This window comes from Pagrus pagrus (genome assembly GCF_965226575.1).
Source record: "Pagrus pagrus genome assembly, chromosome: 2".
Classification (NCBI taxonomy): Eukaryota; Metazoa; Chordata; class Actinopteri; order Spariformes; family Sparidae; genus Pagrus; species Pagrus pagrus.
The window spans coordinates 29,386,348-29,408,535 of NC_140186.1; the positions used below are offsets into that span (position 1 = coordinate 29,386,348).

Sequence of the window (22,188 nt, forward strand, 5' to 3'; positions counted from 1 at the left end):
TTTACTTGGCTATTTGGTCATCCCCGTTAAAACTAAGGTCAAAATTTAGCACAAAGAAAGCATGTCTGCCAATGCACAACCAAAACAGAAAGAGGCATTGTTTTCCCCGGTCGCAATCCCCAGGTTACGGTGGAAGATCTGGAATAACTGTGGAAAAAAGGAAACCCTGCTGATGGAGGAGGCAAAGAAGACAAAAATGGAGTGACAGAGGTAAAGGTAAAGAAAAGTGAATAGATAGGCATTCACTCCATGAAGAGCTCTGGTGTTGTGACAAAGTCTGTGTCCCTGCTGATCTTGAAACAGTTCAAAAGCATTCTTTCTACTAGATCAGTGAGTAACAAAACCTGCCTTCTTATTAATTATTTTTCTTTGGACAGTAGCCAGGCTGCTAGCTGTAGCCATGTTGCTAATGCTGTCTTTGTGACAGTGGCGCCAACAGTAATACCACAGGGAAACAGCAAAAGATGAAATAGTTGAAACTGAAATCGGTTTCTACGAAATTATTCTGCTTCCCCTTTCCTGTGTTCACACCACTTTACGCTATTGGCACTGATAAAGCTTCACTTCTCATAGAGCCTTCCAGAAGCTTTCCACCCTCTCGATAAAGTGCATCAGATCACCCCTTGCCTGGCACTTTTTGAGGTCACCTAATAGACGCTTTTTCAAAGCATGAGCAGTCTCACTATAGTCAACACTGAAAGGAGCCATCGGTGGAGTCCCATGCCAAACCGAAGGAAAGTGCCAGCTGCAAGTGTCTCGATCAAACTCCACCACATCTGAGATCCTGTTGATTTTTGCCTTCTTCATCCTAATGTCCTTCCGAATAATCACATTGAGCCTTTCCCACCAGTCTTTACTATTTCTCCTCTTTGCAGCAGGCTTCTCATACATGTCAGTATGAACAAAATGGCAGAGTGGCTTCGATCTCACATCCTTTAACCTTGTGAAAGCATAAAGCACCATCTTCAAGATGTCTTGCTCACTTGAGTCGTCCCTGGAAACGTTGACGATTGTGGCATCACTTAGTGCCACAGCAAGGCTTGCTACTTCCTTATCACGTTCGTGACTGTGATCATCTTGAACCATCTGATGTGGTTTCAGTCCCTCAGTGTCGATGATCATGATGCAGTCGCACCCCAGCTCTTCTCTGATGTCTTTGTTGACATTGATCAGTTGGATGGACGCCCCTCTGGTGCATGTTCCTTTGCTGACGGAAAACCTGACGCCAAACATGGTGTTTAGCAGAGTTGATTTTCCTGAGTTTTCAGCTCCGATGATAGTAATGACTTTGAGCTTACTGTTGGACTGCATTATGTAGTGTAGCTCAGTAAGCACCTCAGTGATCCATTTAATCGGGATGTTTGCTGCATCTCCATCAACGAGCTCAAGAGGGAAACCATCCAGTAGCATCTGAGCGCACAGTGCAGGGAGTTGTTCCATGATTTTTTTCTGGGAGCTGTAGTCTGGCAGGTGACTCGCACATTCATACAGCTGCCCACACTCTCGAAAAAAGTGCTCCAGGCGTAAAGAGCAAGCAGATATTTGCTTGTCAATCTCCGCAATTTTTTCTGTATCTTGTGGAAATTTCTGGCTAAGCTCTTTGTATCGATCCTGCAGAGCTGGCAGCTGGTTCCAGGACAGGTTGTCCAGATCCATTTCCAGCCATTTGAGGAAAAAGTAACGTTGCACTTCTGAGATGACCACACCACGAAGGAAGTTTGACATAACAGGTGTCATCTCAAATCTTAGTTGTTTCCTTCTAAGCACCTTTTCTTTTGTTTTCAAAGACTTGCGGTATTCTTCAGTGTCCCGGTTGCCAGCTTTACGCAGTCTCCAGCACTCAGTTTCCAGCCATGAGAGCGCTTTCCAGATGTGCCCCTGGGAAGCCAGATGTTTGTCTTTGAACTCAGAGGTATTAGTGATGTGTTCAGTGATTTTACCCACATTCTTCCTTGCATCCTGGCATTCATCAGTATCCTCATCAACCAGGATTTCACAGTGTTGAGCACTGTCAGCCAGATTTGCTACCGACAATTTGTTTGGACAGTTTTCTAGCAACTTAGAGACTGATTCCTGGAGGGCTTTGATCAGCTCAGTTTCAGTCTTTTTCTTTTGGCTCACATTAGTTTTCTTTAAACTTGGTTTCAACGTCAACAATTGGAGTGTAAAGGTCTTCCCCTGTCCACTGCTTATCAAAATGAGATTTGCTTTCACATCTTTTCCTTTCAGATTCTTGAAGAAATCAGCTTCTGATTCATCACAGAAGATGTAAACAGCTGTGGATGTCCGGCAGAGGAATGAGAATTGCTTGTCAAAGGCCCTAATGTCTCCTCTGAGGTTGGCGACAGCCAGTGGCTCAATGAATCTGTCTACTTTCCTGTCCCCACATGGGAGGTACCAGCTGATTTCAACGAGCCCTTCTGAAATCCTCCTGGGAACATCACCGCACACCATGTTACGATGATAGAACGGGTCGTGGCACTGCTGCGAGTTACTGAGCAGTTTGTTTAGCATCTGAGACTTGGACAAGATCGTCCTGCCCAGCCTGACGAATGACACCAGAGGAATATCACAGAGCACAATTCTTTCTACACAGCTTAACTTTCCGAATGCCAGGTTTGAGGGACTGAAGGTTCTGACAATTTCACGCATGGACCACAGCATCAATGTGATTTGCCTTGTTTCATAGTTGGGCAGCAAGAGCGGGACAGCAAACTGGCAGAGTGCCATTTTCAGAACTATGTACTGCTGAAGGAAACTGTCTGAACAGAGAAACAGCGCAACAATCATGTCAAGGGGATTAATGGCATTGCTTTTGTCTGTGATCACTTCATGGGAACCACATCTGACGCTTCTAGCATTTGCATTCAACATTTTAAGTTTCTTCAAAAAAGCCTCAGGAAGTGACTCGGCAGTGTCAAGGTTGTTATCTGACATTTCATTTTGATTGATTTCCAGAACGGTGCTCAATGTTAGCTTGTCTTCATACTTGTCTTCAAGTCCCATCTTTGACAGCACCTCCCTTAGACATGGCTCTGTAAATCAACACAAACAGATAAATCAATGTACAGGATGTAACAAATTGCTTTTTATCTAAACATAGCACAACAAGTAAGGACATTTGTATTTGGTAGATTATTTCTTTGTTGTAACAATGCTTCTTGGTAATAAATCTTATATTGTTGGAAAGACCGTTTATTTCACTTTTAAATGGTGCCACGTTTGTAAGGAACATGCATGAGCAGCAGAGCTGAGTATGTGGGTTGCACCCATGAAAAATGTGCTAAATCAGCTCTGCCAATCAGCTTATTCTTCTATTGACTCTTGTTTGGTGTTGTTCGGTCGATTGGATGATTGAAGTCTGAAGAATCAAGACATATTGGCAATTTATTAATTTAACAAACAGGAGCCTCGGTAGCGTATGGAAGAACCATACACAGCCACAACAGCCTGGTCACACACTGCTTCCCATTCTTCAACCAGCCAACGCAAGTCAGACAAAGTGGTTGTGTTGGTCACTCTGGCACGAACAGCACGCCCAGGCTGATCCCACAAGTGTTCAATGGGGTTGAGGTCAGGACTGCTGGCAGGCCATTCCATCCTCTCCACTCCCAAATTCTGGAGGTAGTCTCTGAGAAACACCGCTCTGTGGGGACGAGCTTTGTCCCAGACTGTGGAGACATGGGACACTGGTTGCAGAATCTCATCTCGATATCTCTCTGCATTGAGATTGCCTCCAATGATGACAAGCCTCGTTTTTCCAGTGAGGGACATGCCGCCCCACACCATCACACTGCCTCCACCAAAAGATATTACACTATCGGTGCAGCAATCAGCAAAGCGTTGTCCGTGTGTTCTCCACACTTTGACCCATGATCCAACTGCCATTGGCAGAATCTGGACTCATTGCTGAACATAACGTTCCTCCACATGTTCAGGTTCCAGTACACGTGTTGCCGACACCAGTGCTAACAGGCCTGACGGCGAAGGGTAGTCATGGTAGGCCTCCTGGCAGCCCTAGGAGACCGGAGATTGGTTGTGCGCAGTCTGTTCTGGATTGTCTGGGCAGACAGCCGTCGGCCATATCGTCCTGCAAACCTTGACTGCAAATCTGTAGAAGACTGCCTACGTTTCTGACAGGGTGAGGAAACGGTCTTCTTGGGGTGTCGTCTTCTTGGGACGCCCACTTCAGAATAAATTGTTTGGCATTGGCAGAAGAGATTTGGCAAGTTTTTCATGGGCGCAACCCATATACTCAGCTTTGCTGATGAAGTCATCAAGTTTGGGCTTGCAGACGTCAAATTTTGAATGGAACACTTACGTTACAAACTGGAGTGTGGAGCTTGATAAACATGGAAATTTACCAATTTACCAGGAAGGGGATTACTGAATGGGCATACTAGGCACAGGCCTAGGGGCTGGTTCAAGGGTGCCCTGAGCCAGAAACTCTTTGGGACTGACTACCATAAGGGTACCATAGGGTTCTTTTGAATGGCAAGTTGAGCTTCAAAGCTCTACAAGATGGTTCTCTCAACAGGAGTTATTTGCATTTACTGTTGATAACACCACAGTACGTCAAGTCTTAAATAGCGCTTGCTGGCTGAGCACACAGCTGATGTAGAGAGCCCCCCCTTTCCCTCGACAAAGGCAGACCACGCTGCATAGTTTGCAACGGAGACGGCTGGACAGCTCTACATGCGACAAACTTTCAACAGTGATAGCTAAATGGGTGGTTACAGCTTGCAGGCTGATTAACATTGTTTAGTTAATCTTTAAGTATAAAGTTGGACACTACATTATCACACCCACACAGAATTTAAAAGCCTGCAACTCCACTCCAGTTAGTTACAACTGAAGTCCAGTTGCCTACGATATAGTACAAAGGAATGCTACATTCAGGTCAGTATGCCCATCTGTTGTTGCTTGTTGGGCTTGAGTTTGCGGTGGTATGCTTTCTGCATATTTTTTTGATCATGCAGTAGCCAATAAAAGCATTACATACTTGACAAATATCCATTTAAGGTACATTTAGAACAGATAAAAAAATCAACTATGAACAATCATGCAATTAATCGCGATTATATATTTGAACCAATTGACAGCCCTATTATAAACTTTTCGATTGCTTAATAAATGGTTTAAAAATAATTTTATTGTGCGTTAATTAATTAACAACAATGATTTTCTTTTGTAATTGTTATTCAGCATTTTTCTGATTATTGGAATCATTTATATACATAGTAGTAAAACGTACACTGTTTTCCTTCCAGTGGAAGTATTAAGCAGTAGAAAATGGAAACACTCAAGTACATTGAAACTGTACAGTACTCGATTAAACGTACTCAGTAACATTCCATCACTGCTAGGTTCATTTATCATACTCAATAAAACCTACCCTTTCTTAAAAATATAGTAGTTATAGTTTGATTAAAGTTAAAATATATGTAATGGGGTATATTTATAATACTATTTGTAAATATATTTCTGTAGGAAAATTACAGGTTGTGTTTCGGCCTTTATTTCAGTGTCTGAATTATTATTCAAATGACAATGAATGTACAGTATTTACAGTATGGACAGTGTTTTATGCTTTTTTAAAAAAAGCATGCGATATAACTCTCACCTGTGTGTATAGTTGTAGAGACTGGCTCACTGCATGCATCGCCCAGCACTGTAGAAACAGAGATGACGTACTCTGTGTCTGGCTCTAAATCAGAGAACGTCTTGTAGCAGTCTTCTGTGTGTGCTGCTATCAAATCTTTCCCTGAACTTGTGAGGGTTATGAGGAACTGATGTGGAAATCCCTCCATGTTTTCTCCTTTTGTCCATTTTAAAGACAGAGCTGTGGCCTCTGAATGTCCTTTTTTCAAGTGTCGAGGGGCTGGCACCGCTGCAAGAGAGCAGGTATTTGAAATAAATATGTGTGAATGAAATATGGACACAATGCAGTAAAAGAAACATGAAGTGTGTTAGCATCTCTTTTATTACCTGTCATAACAGATGCCTCGACACATTCACTTAAATTGCCATCCTTGTCTTGTGTGGCCACACTGAAGAAATACTTTTGTCCAAGTTGAAGGTTGTTTATTTCTATTTTGTGAAAACCTCTGATGACGAAGCAACCTTTCATCTTCACAGAGGAGCCCCACGTAACTCTGAAGCTCACAGGCCCCTCCAGTCCCTTCGGGCATTCCCAGCTTAGGATTACAGAGTTTGGTTTCACTGACAGGAACTTGATCTCACCAGGAGGGGGCACCACTGTCAAACATAAGACAGCACAAGAAATCTTTTGTGTCATTCTTACAGTCATATTAAACCCAATGACCGAACATGATCATGTGTAAAACACTTTCTAATGCTGCACACTGAGCTCTCCCTCTAGTGCATGTTCTGTCTATGAAGTAGGACATTTCAGGTATAATGGTTGTGGTAAATCCAAACTTTAAAAGCAATTCAGAATTTACTTTGCTTGTGTGTCTACTTCTGTGTCATTAAAAATAATTCACTCAGTAAATTCTGATTTTAGCGTCCATTTCAAGTAAAAACTACAGTTTCACACATTTATGTATCAGATTTTAAGTGATACAACTGGCAATGAATCATCAAAGTCTGTGTTTTTAGTGACTGGCTCTAGAGATGTAGACACATGTTATGAATAATATCAAGACACACAAATAGACACATAGGTACTTTGAACAGCACACACCACACTGATACAGATAAATATGTCCGTATAAAAGAAATAATGGTTTTTACCTTTGCCCAGCCATGTGAGGCCAAATGCATTTTAACTTCCGAAGAAAGTCTATCTCTCCACATCCTGTCATAAAATCATTGGAGACGGACTTTATGATGTCCTTACTGGTCTGCAGTAAGCAGACTAAATCACCAGTTTAGCACATTTTTCACTTGTTGAAAACACTTTATATGAAACTCTATTTGTTTTTTCAGATACAGTTTATGCTTTGTCTAGTGGAGAATTCCTGTATTACATTTACTACCAGCCAATCGGAGTGCTTACTTGTACCCCCAGATAATTGTAACTAAAGTACCATATGAGTAAATTCCAAATGTATGTGTGACTGTGCCTGTACCTCTGAAGTGTTCACTCACCTGCCTCAGTTAGTCCAGAGCTCTATTATCCATCACCACCACACACATGCAACAGAATAGAATTAATTAGTAAAATGCAGCGTGTCACTATTAAGATATTTTTCACATTATTTACACATTTTCAGATTTTCACCTGACTTGCATGTTTACTCTTCCAGACGATGTCCTGACCTCTGTGATTTTTCCGTGCACACCTGCTGCAGATCAGAGTCTGATCGGTCCTGCAGAACAAGTCTAGAGGCTTTTTGTGTTGCAGACAGCGCTTCCTCTCAACTTCGTGACACACATCGATGAGTTTGTGTCCCCACAGATCTTCCTTTGTGTAGTGGTCCCGCGCATCATTCCCACAGAAGGAGCTGTTACAGGTCAGGCAGGTCTTCATAGCTGGAGCATTACAGCAGATGTCACATATCACCTCCTCATCTTCTCTGTTTTTAAACAGATAAATAAAGTGCAGTTATTATTTACTGCATAAAGCAGTGCAAGAAATGCTTGCCATGTGAGAGCCTGGCTCTTAAACATTAAAGATGGGGGGAATAGTTAAGTTTTAAAGGGGCACTATGTCATTTGGAAGAAATTCAAACACAGAATCTTAATATTTACAATATTATGAGGTAATAATACAAAATCATAAGTTTTTATCTTTTCCATAAGTGAATAAACAAGCTGTTCTCAGAGGAAAATAAGTTTGTTTACTCAGTAAATGTTGTCACAAAAACAAAGATAGCTTATTTATTTAGTTTGTTTAGGTATTTCAGTCAATTAACATCTTTCTCTTCTGATTAAAATTTCTTCTCTAAAACTACATGGTGCACTTTTAAATAAAGAAGGCCTTATACTGAAACATTTTTGGTAATGTTGTAAGAAAAATGGCTATTATTCATATCAGGAATTTAATTAAAACTAAGCCTAGATTTTGTGCTATGCCATATCAAACTTGTAAGTGTTCAGCATTAGGCATTAAGACTGTGATTATACTAACCAAAACAGGACATGTGACTTTTTTGATCATGTCTTCTGTCAAGTTTCAGAAATAACCCTGATGATGATGAGCTTAGGCTTTAAAGGTGCAATATGCAAGAAATGGCCACCTCTTGAATTCATTCTCCAAAACAAATAAGGGGCAGCATATCTCCAGAGTAACTACTAATTTCTGCTAACTGTTACCTCAGTTCGCAGTGCAGTTAGCGGTTCGGACTGGGAGCTCAGAGGGTTTTATGAGAAGGGAGACGCAGGGGCTAGCTGCTTAGCACGTAACTACAGTAGATATCTCTGCAATACAATACATAGATGTCTTTGACACAATGCCAATTGTTTCTTCAAACTCTGTTAGTTCATTTTTTAAGAACAAATTTAACTGAAATTCTTACATACTACACCTTTAAAGGAACTTAGGGCAGGATTTGTGAAAAAATAAACATGCATTTTAAGTGTTTTTAATGCTAATGGGTGACCCATGTATCTCTCCATTGCCTTGAACAGGCTGTGTGCTGCATAATGTACAGCAATTTCGGACCCGAATTTCCCGCGCAGTCCTGCAGTCCCGCTGAAATGCGCGTCCTTGGATACGGGAAGAAGACAAGCGCGGTGGACCTGCTAATGGATTCTGCTACGGCCAGCAAACGACCCACCACCACACAAAGTCCACTAAAAAGTCATACTAAGAAGAAAACAAAGGTTTTATCAGCAGCATGTCGTGAGTCGGAATGACATTACGACCAAAGCCGGGCTGGCACCCTAATAAACATCGGATACGTGTTCGACTCATGGAGGCAGGTTCAACTTGAATTGGGACTGAAAACAGATGCTGACATGGCTCATTTCCAAGTAACCAGGTAAGAAACATTACAGGTCATGTTTAGAGCTTGATTTGAAAATCATATGAGATCACCAAGGACTCGGAGTCACCTAACGTGCAAAGTAGCGTTAGCTGCAAACATGTAACTTAGTCCACCGCTGTGTAACATTGAATAGTTACAGACTGCGCATTTTCCACGGTCCTTTAGTCTGAAACCGAGTAGTTAGAAATATGTCCCTTTATATATCGGACCGAAAGCCCAACCTGTTCTCTTGGAGGTGACGTTAGCAGCTGGATGTAGCCACAGGCTAACGATTTGTTTGTGTCTCTGTAGTAACATTAGCCGCTTACACACAGCAATCCTGTAGCCTATCAGAGACGATATTTTTGTCCCCCAATATGCCGTCTTTGCTTTCGCCTGTGCCTTTCAGACTGCATCCACTGTAATGGTAAATCGCCGGACTTGTGTGTCGCTACACACAGCGAGCCGGCTTCCCGGCTGCTTCACACTTGGTGTGTAGGGCAGTGATTCCCAAAGTGTGGGCCACGAAGGTACTGCAGGTGGGACACGAGAGGTCATTTTCTATTTTGTTATTGAGTTTTAAGTTACCATTAAATATTTATGGTTAAACATTTTAATTTAAAAAAGTAATTACAACTAATAAAACAAAACCATGTGATTTAAATTACGTGTTATTCTTCATTTATCTGATTTATTTTTGAGCCAGAACGTATCTTATATTTCATTATTGACGGGGGAATTGTAATTGAGGGAATACCTTATCACTGGCGGGAAAGACTAACAATGGATCGGTGGCTGTCAGGAGTCAAAAGAAAGCTGTTAATGAGTCAATCTCAACAAGTGAAGAGGGTCAAAATGAAAAAACAATAAGAAAGGCTCGTCAAAAGCACTCAGGTACTTAGGTACTCACTACCTAACGATTGGATTTACGAGTGTCGGACCAGAAGACAACCCGCTGCTGATTTTCAGCACTTTAAAGACAAAGTACAGGAATAAACTGGATGTTGAGCCTGATCTCCGCCTAAAGCTGACGTCTATTCAGCCAGACATCAAGACTTTGACAGCTGCTATGCAGCAGCATCACCCCTCTCATTAGATGAGTTGCAGTCGACACAATGTAATGTTACTCGAAGTGTGGCTCAGAACCAGCATATGGAGATAAACTGCGGTTGGTTTCACAGAGAGTGGACGAAGTCTTGGGTTAATGTCAAGATAGACTTGTGTGTGTGAAATAGCACTTTGTTTTGCGCTGTTAAACGGCCCAGCTATGATGGATTGTAGGCCTACGTCTGATTCAACGTTCAAATAATGTTCTGTTTTTTTCTCCTTCATGTTGTTATTGGGTTGCTTTTTTTATGTATATGCCTATGCTTTTTATTCAATGTCAAACAGCCAGGATACGGCCCAGGATATTAATTTCCTACATTAGGTGAGATGCAGATGACATAATGTGATTCATATCCAGTGAATCCAGATACTGTTTGCAGGTGGTCTCACAGAGACTCTTGTTAATGTTAATTAATATTCTGAGAGAGAGAGAGAGAGAGAGAGAGAGCGCTTTTGTGCCGTTGAACGCCTCAAAATATTATACGGCAGCCCAGCTGTGATGGATTGTAGTAACTGCATCAGACTGCACGTGTTGAAAAAGTGCAAGTGTTGGCCTGATTCAACGATAATTTCTGCCTGTTTTTCTTCATATTGATATTGGGTTGGATATTGTGAAATTTTTAGAAGTATTTTATTAGTCAGTGGTGAAACAGCCAGGATACGGGCTTAATAATTTCTTACATTGGTTACTGTACAAATCATTACGTGCATGTAGATGGATTATGAATGTCTTGTGTGTTGATCAGAGTTGTTGGGTGGGCCGCGAGAGATTTTCAGTCAAGTGCAGTCAAGTGAGCCGTCATTTGCAAAAACAGTCAAATCAGCTGCCACTTGGATTTTCGTGAGCGACGGCTCAATTGACCGCAGTTGTGAGTCAGGATGACTCAGCCCTGGCTGCACTTTGCATTCTGATCAGTCGTTATGGAAGTGCAGTACTAAGGTATTGAAATAAAAAATTGTCTCTTCATATTGAGAATCCCTTGATCCAGTCTTAGTCGATGAACTATCAGATGTGTTGGATGTGAATGCTGTCTCTGGATAGAACTGAATGAGACTGAAAGGCAAAATAGGAAAAAAGACATATCATACTTTTCAACCATCTCGAGAATCTGTAATTAGACACTAAAAGACACTGCAATCTGGGACTCAAAACTGGACTTTGCACTCTTCACTTTTGCCTTCAAAGTCATGAGGTTTTTTTTATGTCCTTCATATTCAGAATGTGACAGTAAAGAATTACAAGGTGAAGATTACAATGACTGTTGCAACATCCAGGTGGAATCAATGAAGAGACACAAACAAATCGTTAGGATGAATCAGCCTTTATATCGCTTTATAGTTGGTATCTGAGTCATTAATCTATTCCGAAGCTTTAATTAAATATTGTTTGTTACTGTGTAGAAGAAGCAGTTGGTCTACTGTTTATTTCAAAATCACATATAGTCTGATTTCTTACGTTTCGCCTTGGTTGTAATTGTCTATGGTATCCTCTAACTGACTTGGCACAACTGTCTCACATGCAGAAGACGGAGAGGGTTAGAGCTTCATTCTGAAAAATTATACAGGAAAATGTACATGTAGGCTATATTTAATATACAAATGACAAATATTCACTCCTTACTGCTGTTGGTGTGTGCTTAATGCGAATGTTGCGAATGTGATTTTTACCTGCTGTGGTCAGAGTCATCATGGGCTCTGTGAGCAGTTGTTAGTACTGGACACACAACTGGCGCAGGACCGTGTGGCTTAAACCTGAAAATCATTACACACATTACACAATATACATACATTTTTCTCAGATTTCAGATATTCTTGTTAATCAGACAGATGTTCAACACGGAGTTAGACAAATTTACATGCAGGAAAAATACCATTGTGGAATCACGGAATGAGACACATGTCCACCCCAGGCTTGAGGCACCCCATATGCTTTTTTTCTGAAAAGAGGGGATAAGAAAAAAATCAGTAATGTTAAAACCAAAGATGCAGGAATTATAAAATATTCCATCACCAAGTTTCCAAGAATCAGATGTCTTGACAACAGACCAAAATATATTTGAGGTTACTGTAGTCCTTCGACCACTTGTCTGTCTCTCAACCAGACACCGACACTGATGTCCTCCGCTTAAAACATATGACAAGATTCTCAATCATTGTATGCAAAGTGCAGTGTGTATTCAGAAATCAGTTCAGTCACATCCGGTTCACTTATCTCAAAGTCTATGAGGTTTTGAATAGGTTTTCGGTTAGGCTATATGCCTGAAAGAAGTGGTTACCACAGGCTTAAGATATTTACACGTTTTGTTCTACAACATAATTTACATCATTAATGTCCCACAATTTAACTGTGGTTGCTAACAAGGGGCTAAATGAGACTACAGAATTTGTCACAGACATTAAACACCATCATGCCGAACACGAAGAGTCATCTACTCACTGGTTGGTCTTTACAAGCAGACTTAAGTTGCAAATTATTCTAACTCTAACTTTACAATTAAAGGTATAGTAGTCCATACATAATGTGTTCAGGAAAAGGAACGAAATAAATCAGACCTCTGTGGCAGCTGCAGGCCTGTAAAAACTCTGACCAATCCCTCCCTCTTGGTCCGAGTTGAAAGAACCAATCAGATGCCTTCATGTCTCCTCCTGCCTGCACCCCCCTCTGTCCCCCCCTCCTCCCTGTGCGCACTCATCACGTCACCGTTGCCGGATATATTCGGCACACTCCATATGGAGTTAGCAGGAGATACACACTCCAGGTCAGAAAGTGGCGGTAATGCACACCTAACAGTTTTTTCGCCAACAGCCATAAAACAACAGCAGAAGAAGAAGAGTTAGCACAGTTAGCAGGAGATAACAGTGGCAGAGAAAATGCAGCCAAAAGTAGCACTTCCAGAAGTGATGCAGAGGTTGCTGTCTTTCGGTTGGACAGGTAATTATTTGTTTTGCTTCGGGGGGATTTGTTATTTTCATGAAATATGTAACGTTAGCCAACTTAGCTACTTTTTTAGCTTGTATTAGCCCAATGCTAACGGCTCTGTCAGTGCCCGATCCGTACCCGGAACACGATCCATCGCTTCTGCGCATGCGCGGGGACGGATCTTATTTTGCGACACTCTGACGTACGTGAGAGAGAGAGTATTAAATGCCTTTAAATGACTCACAACAAAGCAAATCTTTGAAATAATCCGGAAATTACATTGTAATAAATAATTTTGACTGATTGGTGTTGTTTATATTGTTTTCTATGCTCTATTTTTTGTTTTTGTTTTTGATGTTTCAAATTTTGATGGTGTTAAAATGATAACTTCTCAGTGTGGTAATAGGAAAGATGCATCTTTGTAAAATATACATCTTAAATGTTTATGGTAATACGGTCTATCCACACAGACTCGATAGATAGATAGATAGATAGATAGATAGATAGAAGTGTGGGTGATGAGAAGAGCGGAGTGACTGGGCTGGAGAATAAACCAACCGCCCTGCTCTTAACCACAGGGTGAGAAAGACCGTGTCATGCCACAGCCGCCCGCCGCGGAGTGTGATAGTCCGTCGGCCGAGGCAGACGGGGTGTCTCGGTCTGGCTGACCTGCGGAGCACCAGGACCGCGGCAGGACCGAGGGCAGCGAGACCTGTCTGGCGTCTACCTCGGCCATAATCCAGCGTAAAAAGGCAGTTTAACAGACTGGCGCTTTTATTTTTGTATTTATTAATTAATTTTTTCAGTATTTTCACTTCATTTAACTTTTAACAGACGAACGCTTGTACCGTCAGTTGCACGGCCTGTGCCCTAATAAAGTTTGTCCAAGTGGAGTTGCCGTATGTAGCTGTCCAGCCGTAAATCGGGGCATTGACGGAGGGAAAATGCTGGCGCATGCGCAGAAGCGTCTGGAACGGATCGTGTTCCAGGTACGGATCGGGCACTGACAGGCTCTCCTCTGCCCTGCTGACGGACTGTCTGATGCACGTTCAAGTTTGTGGGGGCGGGGCTTTGGACGGAGCACTGACGGGAGGGGGAGAAGGGGGTGGAGCTTAGACGAGGTGCCACTTTCAAATCTTGCTAGCTCTCCAACATTACCAACTATACCTTTAAGTTGACGAATTTGACAGAAAATGTGTATAGTGACACTGTAATAAGACACGTTTAAATCATATCAAATACTTCTAGAGATTTAATTTATGCTTTGAAAATCACAAAAGTGGTGTTTGTCTGTGAAGATTATCTTGATGAATAAAATGTGTAAGTATCATAAACTTGTGTTTGTCACAGAGCTTATTTTCCGTGATATTCCAAAATCCAATGGAAAAATCCCGTAAGCCTTTTTGACGAGGGAACCACAGCGATGCTAACTTTCGGGTTAGCCTTCAAAAATACTTCATCACTACACCACTCTATATGCTTCTCCTTATGAGAAGACAGAGGCCAATTTGACAAAGAGCAAACAGTACTGGAGTGGTTTTCTTGCCAGGTTTTACTCCTGGCAACCCTCATGCTATTGCTATAGTAGTCCGAGGGCAGCAGAGGGCAAACCAGCAAATATTTTCTACATAGAACATGAACATAACAAGTTACGTAGGTAGGTTTTAGTACAAGTTATAAAGTTATGCTTTTATACAGTAATCCATCAGGTCCAGTCACAAACACAGTCTCCTCTGGCGATGTTCTTCTTTTTATACATCCATGGCAGTGTCATGAAATAAAGGAAGCGCTTATTCGACGAATACTGTTACATACGCCCCCAAGTACAGGGTGAGTTTTGGATGTGTTTCCAGGAAGTTACCAACTCTAAAATACCATCAAAAAATACCTCCAAAACGTCTTTTTGTCTTTGTTGGGCCTGATACTGGTGTATAGGTGATATATGGAGCAAGACGGTAAACAGCGATTTTGACTTCATGGTCTTACATTTTGTTGTCAGGGACAGTGGTGGTTCCTCATATGGGCAATATGGGCAGCCACCCAGGGCGGCATTTGTGGAAGGGCGCATAAGCGCCTGCAAAAAAAAAAAAAAAAGCGAGCAGACAGTCGCCGTCAGAAACCAGCTCTGTAGCTGCCGCCTCTGGGCTTATCTCGTCATCTCAGCGGATCGACCCCGGTGCCGACCCGTTCCGGCTGCCTTAAATTTGTTTGCATTCATTTCATCTGGTTTTTGTATTGCTCATTTACACGTCAAGTCAATTATGTTATGTTGCAAGCTAGAACCGCCACTGGTCAGGGATGTACTTGGAAGACAAGTCTGGTGTCTCAAATCTGAAAGAATGACAACATCAATTGACTGTCTGCTAAAACCCCTGAGCAAGAACAGCAATTGTCTGATCATAGCTTGGCAACCATAAGCTGGCAGGGCAGGCCTGTCATGCTTTGTCTTGGACACCTTGAAGGGGCTATAGAAAGAGTCCTACCCAACATTTTAAGAGTTTCAATGGTGTTGTTTTTTGGCAGGACCACAACAAAACTGGCAAAAATATCTAACTCTCTACAAGTATTTCCCAAAATGTGAAACTATTCCTTTAAACCACGAGCAAGGAAAAGTCTTGCATAAAAGATTTTACTTGCATGAAAGCAGCCTACATGAATACATCAAATTAGTCATGTATAAGGGAAACTGTGAATTTATGGTTTCTTACTGTTGGTTTTTGAAGGATATGCCGAGTTCAAAGGACTGTGTAGACTTCACACTCAAACACCCACTGGGCACTGGGCTTGGTGACCTCACTCTGAAATTCATTATGCAATTTTAGGAAATGTTTAGTATCCATCCATCTTTATTTCCTTACATCAGAGCTTTTAAGTTTACAAAACTACACTGGTGTCTTTCACACTGAAATGTAAGTAACGTAACTCACATCAGACTGAAAATATGTACGACTGCTGTCAATTATTATTTAAAAAAGTTATCTATTCTTACCTTGCATTGTCTTTTAAGGAATCCATCACTTTTTTTGGCCGTTACAGCTCAAACCTCAATCCATCTTTGAACCACACTGCCACTGGACCATTAGAGGTAACTATCAACCTGCACATATATTCACAAGCCAGTTATCTAGCAACACCACCTCAGGGATTATTAGAACAAATGTGTTAAAGAGATTGGAAGAGTTGGAAAAAAATATCAGTAACATGGTGCAAAAATATATATATAATATATATATAAGCTCACCTGACACAAAATGAATGTGTCACGTGATCCTCGTCTGACTACTGATTTCTGTCACTTCAACACAACGTGTTGAACCCAATGATAAAATAGTTTAAAAAGCATTGAATCTAGTGTTCCCCAAACACAGACTTTACCTTGGCAGCTGCCAATGTTCAGTAATGGCAGCCTATATTTAACAACCCATTTTACCATGTTTTACTTTCTTTTGAAATTGTCACATTTAACATTCATTGCCAAAACTGATTCTGACAGGCTGGTGTTAGGTTTGCAGCCTGTTAATTTTTGTAAACTGGGAACTAAAATATTGTCTCTGTTCCTGGTTATTTGGTCATCTATTAAGCCACAATAAAGCCATTTCATAAACATTTTTTAGGAATTAGTGTCATCAATCTGTTAGTGGGAAGTATGCCATTGTTGCCGTTTTAAGGTGGAGCATCATATTGTTGGAGCTGATTATAGTATGTTGTGTGTATAAAATCTGAATATGAACTTCAAAGCAACTAAACCTATACTGTAGTAGGTAAATAAATGCGGTGGAGGGCTAAGATGTGTGTCCAGGCTGAAGCTGAGATAAAACACTGCTAAAACACTGCTGACAATGTCAGAGAAAACTATTTAAAAATGTTGTCAACGAAAGGCAAGAAAGAAATGATCAGTATGAAGCCAAAAGACACTTTCTCCTGCATTGTTGATCTGACCTAACATAATTATTCAAAATATGGCTAGGAGAGAATCGGATCAAATATATATATATACTGTATATGGAATCAAAAAATACACAAATAGCCTACCTGAAAGAGTCTCATGGTGAATCGTTGCTCAGAGAACTCAAATAGAGTTTAACGTGTTGAGTCAGTGGGTGAAGTGTCGGATGGAAGGAAGAAGAAAAGGAAGATTTTGCATTGCACAATGTCACATGTAATCTCACCGGCAAAGTTACTGACCGCTCCCACATTTCTTTAATACATAACTACTTTAGACTTGCTAGCAGAGGGCTGCACACTTCAATCAAGGTCTCTGTTATTAACGTGTTTCAGTTATGTTTTATGTTATTTTTATGATAATTATTTACCAACACATAACACCCGATCACTGTGAGTGCTTTGGCTTAAAATTCAATGTGTGTGCGTGTGTGTGTGTGTGTGTGTGTGTTCAACTTCAAGTTCCACAGAGGATAGAATTGCATACAGATATGGGAACTGATTCATGATGAGTTATTTACTGTTAACTGTTGCATCATTTTGAATAATATCAGATGACAATTATTTTGGTTTGGTCTCACAAATATAACTCATTTGTCATTTTCATATTTCATTTGTACGTTTGTGCACTTAAAAATAGTGTTTGTGTGTTTTTTGCCGATCTTAAAGCATAAAAGTAAACAGGCCAAGAGTGACAACTGCTTTCAGTACTGTTGGGCTAAAAAAGGGGGATGAGGAATTAAACCGAAAGCACAATATAATAATTGAACTGTGTAAAAACATAGATCCAATAACTTATTGGACTCTTACTCTAAATGAATGATGTTTTATATCTAGATATCACTTTGCAAGATGCAATATTGTGATTTAGACAAACTGAAGAACGAGCCTGTAGAGCAGAGCAACCATACATATTTATTGAAATTGAAATACATTCAGTATAAAACCCCCTCATTTCATTTTCTACACCCCTTGAAAACAAGTTTTGTTACAGTTGAACCAGATATAATATATAATATTTTTGAACAAATACCTCAATATCAATATTGCAACATTATTGTTGGCATGACTATTGTTACTTTGACAAAAAATGAACACAATGAGATTTTTGATAAATAATCCTGAGTAATGTGGATATAATAACTCAGTGGGAAAAGGCAAGTATTTTTAAGAACAAGAAGTACAGTCACTCAGTTCAGAAAATTAGATCACTTTACTGTAATGCAACCTTTAAAACCAGGGAAAGACAGCACTGTCATCCAAGGGTGTAGGTTTGGTTTTGATATCGGCGGGGACAGAGGAAATCACAGATATTGGAATGCAAAGCGTTTACAGAGCACGCCCTGCCGGGAGGTTTCCAGGTGTGTGCTGGCACCAGAAGGGCAGGAAGAGAGAGAGGAGAGCAATAACACAAGTTACATTACCACTGTCACAAGCCTAAATTAACAAAGCTCAGAACAAATGAGTCTACAGGACCATAAGCGAACAGCAGAGCTCAAAGGTCAACACCACTGAAGGTTTATTATTTTATTTTATTTTTTTTAAAGGGCAATGACCATAAGAAGGCAGTTTAACAGAGACTTCATAGTGCAATTGCCAACAATAACAAGTACTGTAATCCCAAAACAATCAATTCTTCACTCAAATTTTGCCAGTGGAATTGAAGTATGAAACCTTGAAGGACGCATTTTAAGGCAGGTAGAGTTGCCAATGATCTGTACATTTGTATTTACATCTAGGCTTAAACATAAAAAAAGTGTCCACTGCCTTACTCCTATTTGAAGGAGCCAAACACATGCCTATGCCCATCTGCCTTGTCAATATAATGCTAAGCTTTTCATTCATAATTTCAGGTAGCCAGAGGGCAAGGAGGACCAGAGTGTCATTGATAATCGTTCTCTGCTAGGTTTTGTCATCATGCAAGCTTCAGAAATGTATCTATTGTCCGAATCTGGTGATAAGAGTTTCATATTCTGAAAGCCAAGACTTGAACCCCCAAATGACCAAAATGACATAAATCCATGCTTCTCTAGAAATGTGCCGTTGCAACATCCGACTGATTTTGATAGAGCACATAACAAATGTAAGCTACTGTGACTTACTGGACAATATGAGGCATTCTTCTGACGTTATTTATCCCCGGGGACACAGAACAGCTTTGCCGCAAATTCATTCAACCAGGATGTAGCTAGCTACTACAGCCAGCCCACATTCATGAGAGAGCCTATCATATGTCAGCAGGAAAATGCAACGCCAATACTCTTAGTGATATTGGTTTAGGGAGTAGAGAACAAGATCTGTAAACTGTTTGTATACCAAATTATTGCCGGGGACAATTTATTACTGGATATTGGTGGGTACATGTCCCCAGCGTCCCTACCCAATCCTACACCCATGGTCCTAATCACATATAATATTTTGGCTAGTAATGCGACCAAGGGCACTGGCAGGATAAATAACGGAAGAAACGCATTTGTGATGGTGGGGGGAGCCAGATCCAGGTCCCAGGAGGCGACAGTGTTAAACACTGAGTCACTGTGCTTTACCTTGCTTCTCATTCATCTATTAAAACAAACCCACTCACACAGAGATGCCAGTGAGTTACCATGCAGGGCACTTGGAGCACAGTCTAAAAATGTGTGCACCACTTAGCTCATTGTTGGATAAATGGAGACTGGAAGTCCCTTGTTCCATTGCAGGATGTACGATTTGTAGTAACAGATGAGTGTCTTTAGCTGCAGTTGGATTTCCTGACCACTCGATTTTTCCAGTCTCTGTGTTGAATCTTTTTTTTTTTTTTATCATATACAATCATACAATGTACAATGTAGTGAACTGGTTCTCTGCATTTACTCCATCCCAGACGAGCAGTGAGCATCTTTACTACAGCATCCAGGGGCCAACTCCAGATCAAGGCCAGTGCCTTGGTTAACAAAGACTACGCCATTGTTTAGCACAAAGGTAGTTTTATTTGAATTGATGGAAGATTTGAGAAAGATAGGGAGGGGGTCAAGGTCGGTGGATGAAGGAGGAGCTGGTCGAATAAGGTTGTGGAGTGGCTGAGCCATCTAGGAACCAGGGAGGGTGAGACTCGAGACTTGGGACATATGTGATAAAGCTGATTAATGTTACGATGTTGATAGAGGGAAAAGGGAGGTTGTGTGAGGTATGGAATGATTTGAAACTGTTATGGTACGTAAAATATATTGTTTGCAGGACCCAAAACCAAACACCAAGACTGGAGAAGTTTTAAGGGAATCCATTCTTTAAGTACAGGCAGGTGGCAGTGGAAGGAGACTCAGGCTCAGGTGGTACAGCAGGTGTGGAACCATCCGGAATGAAAGGGTTTTAGGAGACAGACTGTTCAAGATTGCTTGCTGAGATGCGACAAGTCTGCTGCCAAGGATTTTAATTTCTGGATTGAGAAACAAGAGCGAGAGTCAATCAGTGTGGTTTTTGTGACACGAAACGTGAGCAGCAGAGAGTATGAATTGGTGATTGGCTGAGATTAAAGTCAGGTGGTGGATGAATTCCACAATGTCGACAGCAGTTAGTTTGTCTGAGTGGATGAGGATGACTTTTTTGGACCATTTGTGCCCCCCAAAGAAGTGCAGCAATGACGACTGGATACTGTTCGTAGAGGGCAGAGGAAGGAGAGAGTGAGGACACTTCCAGGGGCCTCCGAAACCTACAGGTTTAGGGGGGTAGAACAGGAGGAAATTGAGGGGGACCAGCAGTGGAAGTGCCCTGAGTGACAGTATGAACACTGGTATGGCGGAGAGTGGTTACTGGTAGAGAGGAACTGTGGGTATTAGCTGGAAGAAAGGAAGAGGGCAGAGAAGAAGAAAGGATGGTGTGATGGAGGAATGTATACAAGAGACGTGTGGACACAGGGATGAGAGAAAAGAGGGAAAAAGGTTAGACAGGTAAGACACATAGGGAGAAGGCACAGGGAGAGATACAACCTGGCCCTCTGTGAGGGCAAGAGGAGGTTGCTGCCTCGTTGAGGTGGGTTGCATGGCGACATTATTGGAGGGCCGCGAGTGGGTGGCGCTAGGGAGGGAACCCGAAAGTGAGTGACTGTCCAAAGTGGTGGTGGAAGTGGAGGCTGTGAGGAGCTGGAAAAGCTGGGCTTTGTTGTTAGTCCAGTGGAATGGGATTTTCCTTTCCTTGAGGGCGCGCTGGAGGCGGGCGACTGTCCAGTCAGAGATTGATGTTGTTGGGGGAGGAGACAAATCCAGGAGTTGAGGGTTGACCGCTGTGCGGCTGCAGGTTGGGCGTAGGGAGGAGGGGCTTTCACAACCTGGTGTTGGTGGTGTCTGGCTGGAGCCGCTGGATGGAGAGTAATGGACGATGTGGTGTAGAGAGACGTGGATAATTGAGGGAGGACGTGGTGGCAAGGTAGCTTGCCGTGTCAGTGTGGAGATGATCATAGAGGGAGGAGATTCAGAGACAGTGGATCAACCATCAAAAACACTGGTGTCCAAAGGATTGAGAATCAACTCGTAATACATAAGGTAAGCAATGAAGCTTTTGTTGAAAAATAATGTCATTAAACATTGGAAATTGAGACGAATGGGAGAGAAATGGTTAGACTCACCTACATAAATCTGGGTCTGCCAAACTATCAGGACAAGATTGGTGACATGATTTGTGTCAAGGTACTGAGGGACGCCTTCAAAGAGGTCATCAATACAATTTATTCACTTAAGCCAAGAAGGCCACCTATTACCTTAGGGGTCCACTGAGTAGATTACCTCCTTTCAGAAACTTCCACCTCTATTACATTGTTTATTTGTTTTTTTTTATTCTATACCCCCTCCATTTTGTTTCCCAGTTTTATTCTGATGGTGATGGTCAGATCAGCCTTGGGGAGAAAAAAGTTAAGAAATAAGGGAAAGTGTGGGCAAGATACTGCTTTCTGTGGTATTAAAGAATGATTGTCTTTGAAAAACCAGAGTTCAGGCATGATACAATCTTTTTGGCATACATGTTTCATCCATTACTGGCAAGAAAACTGAGCTAAAGGAGGATGTTCAGGCATTCAGGATTTTGTGCGAATGATGTCTTGCTGACTCCAAACCCCTCTATCTACTGCACTAAACACCATGTACCAGAATGCACACTGTTACTGTTCATGTTTATGTAATTCTTCTCAATGTACAAAGACTTCTTGGTGTCTGTATTTTATTTTCAGTAACTTCCATCATGTCTCAAATATAAGAGAATCCTTAAATGTGTTACTGTTGTATGAATGTAATATGTATTTAACATGTAAAAAGAGGT

General features: G+C 41.4%; 1 protein-coding gene across 1 annotated transcript; it reads right to left on the minus strand.

The window, feature by feature from the left end:
• Positions 1 to 567: 567 nt before the first annotated feature.
• On the minus strand, positions 568 to 21,335 carry LOC311263771 (up-regulator of cell proliferation-like; the record flags this gene model as incomplete). The annotated part of the gene is made up of 3 exons (XM_084364075.1): positions 568 to 3,035; positions 3,921 to 4,017; positions 20,868 to 21,335. 3 exons carry the CDS (start codon positions 21,333 to 21,335, stop codon positions 568 to 570), a joined length of 3,033 nt encoding a protein of 1,010 aa, XP_084220201.1.
• Between the last annotated feature and the right edge of the window lie 853 nt (positions 21,336 to 22,188).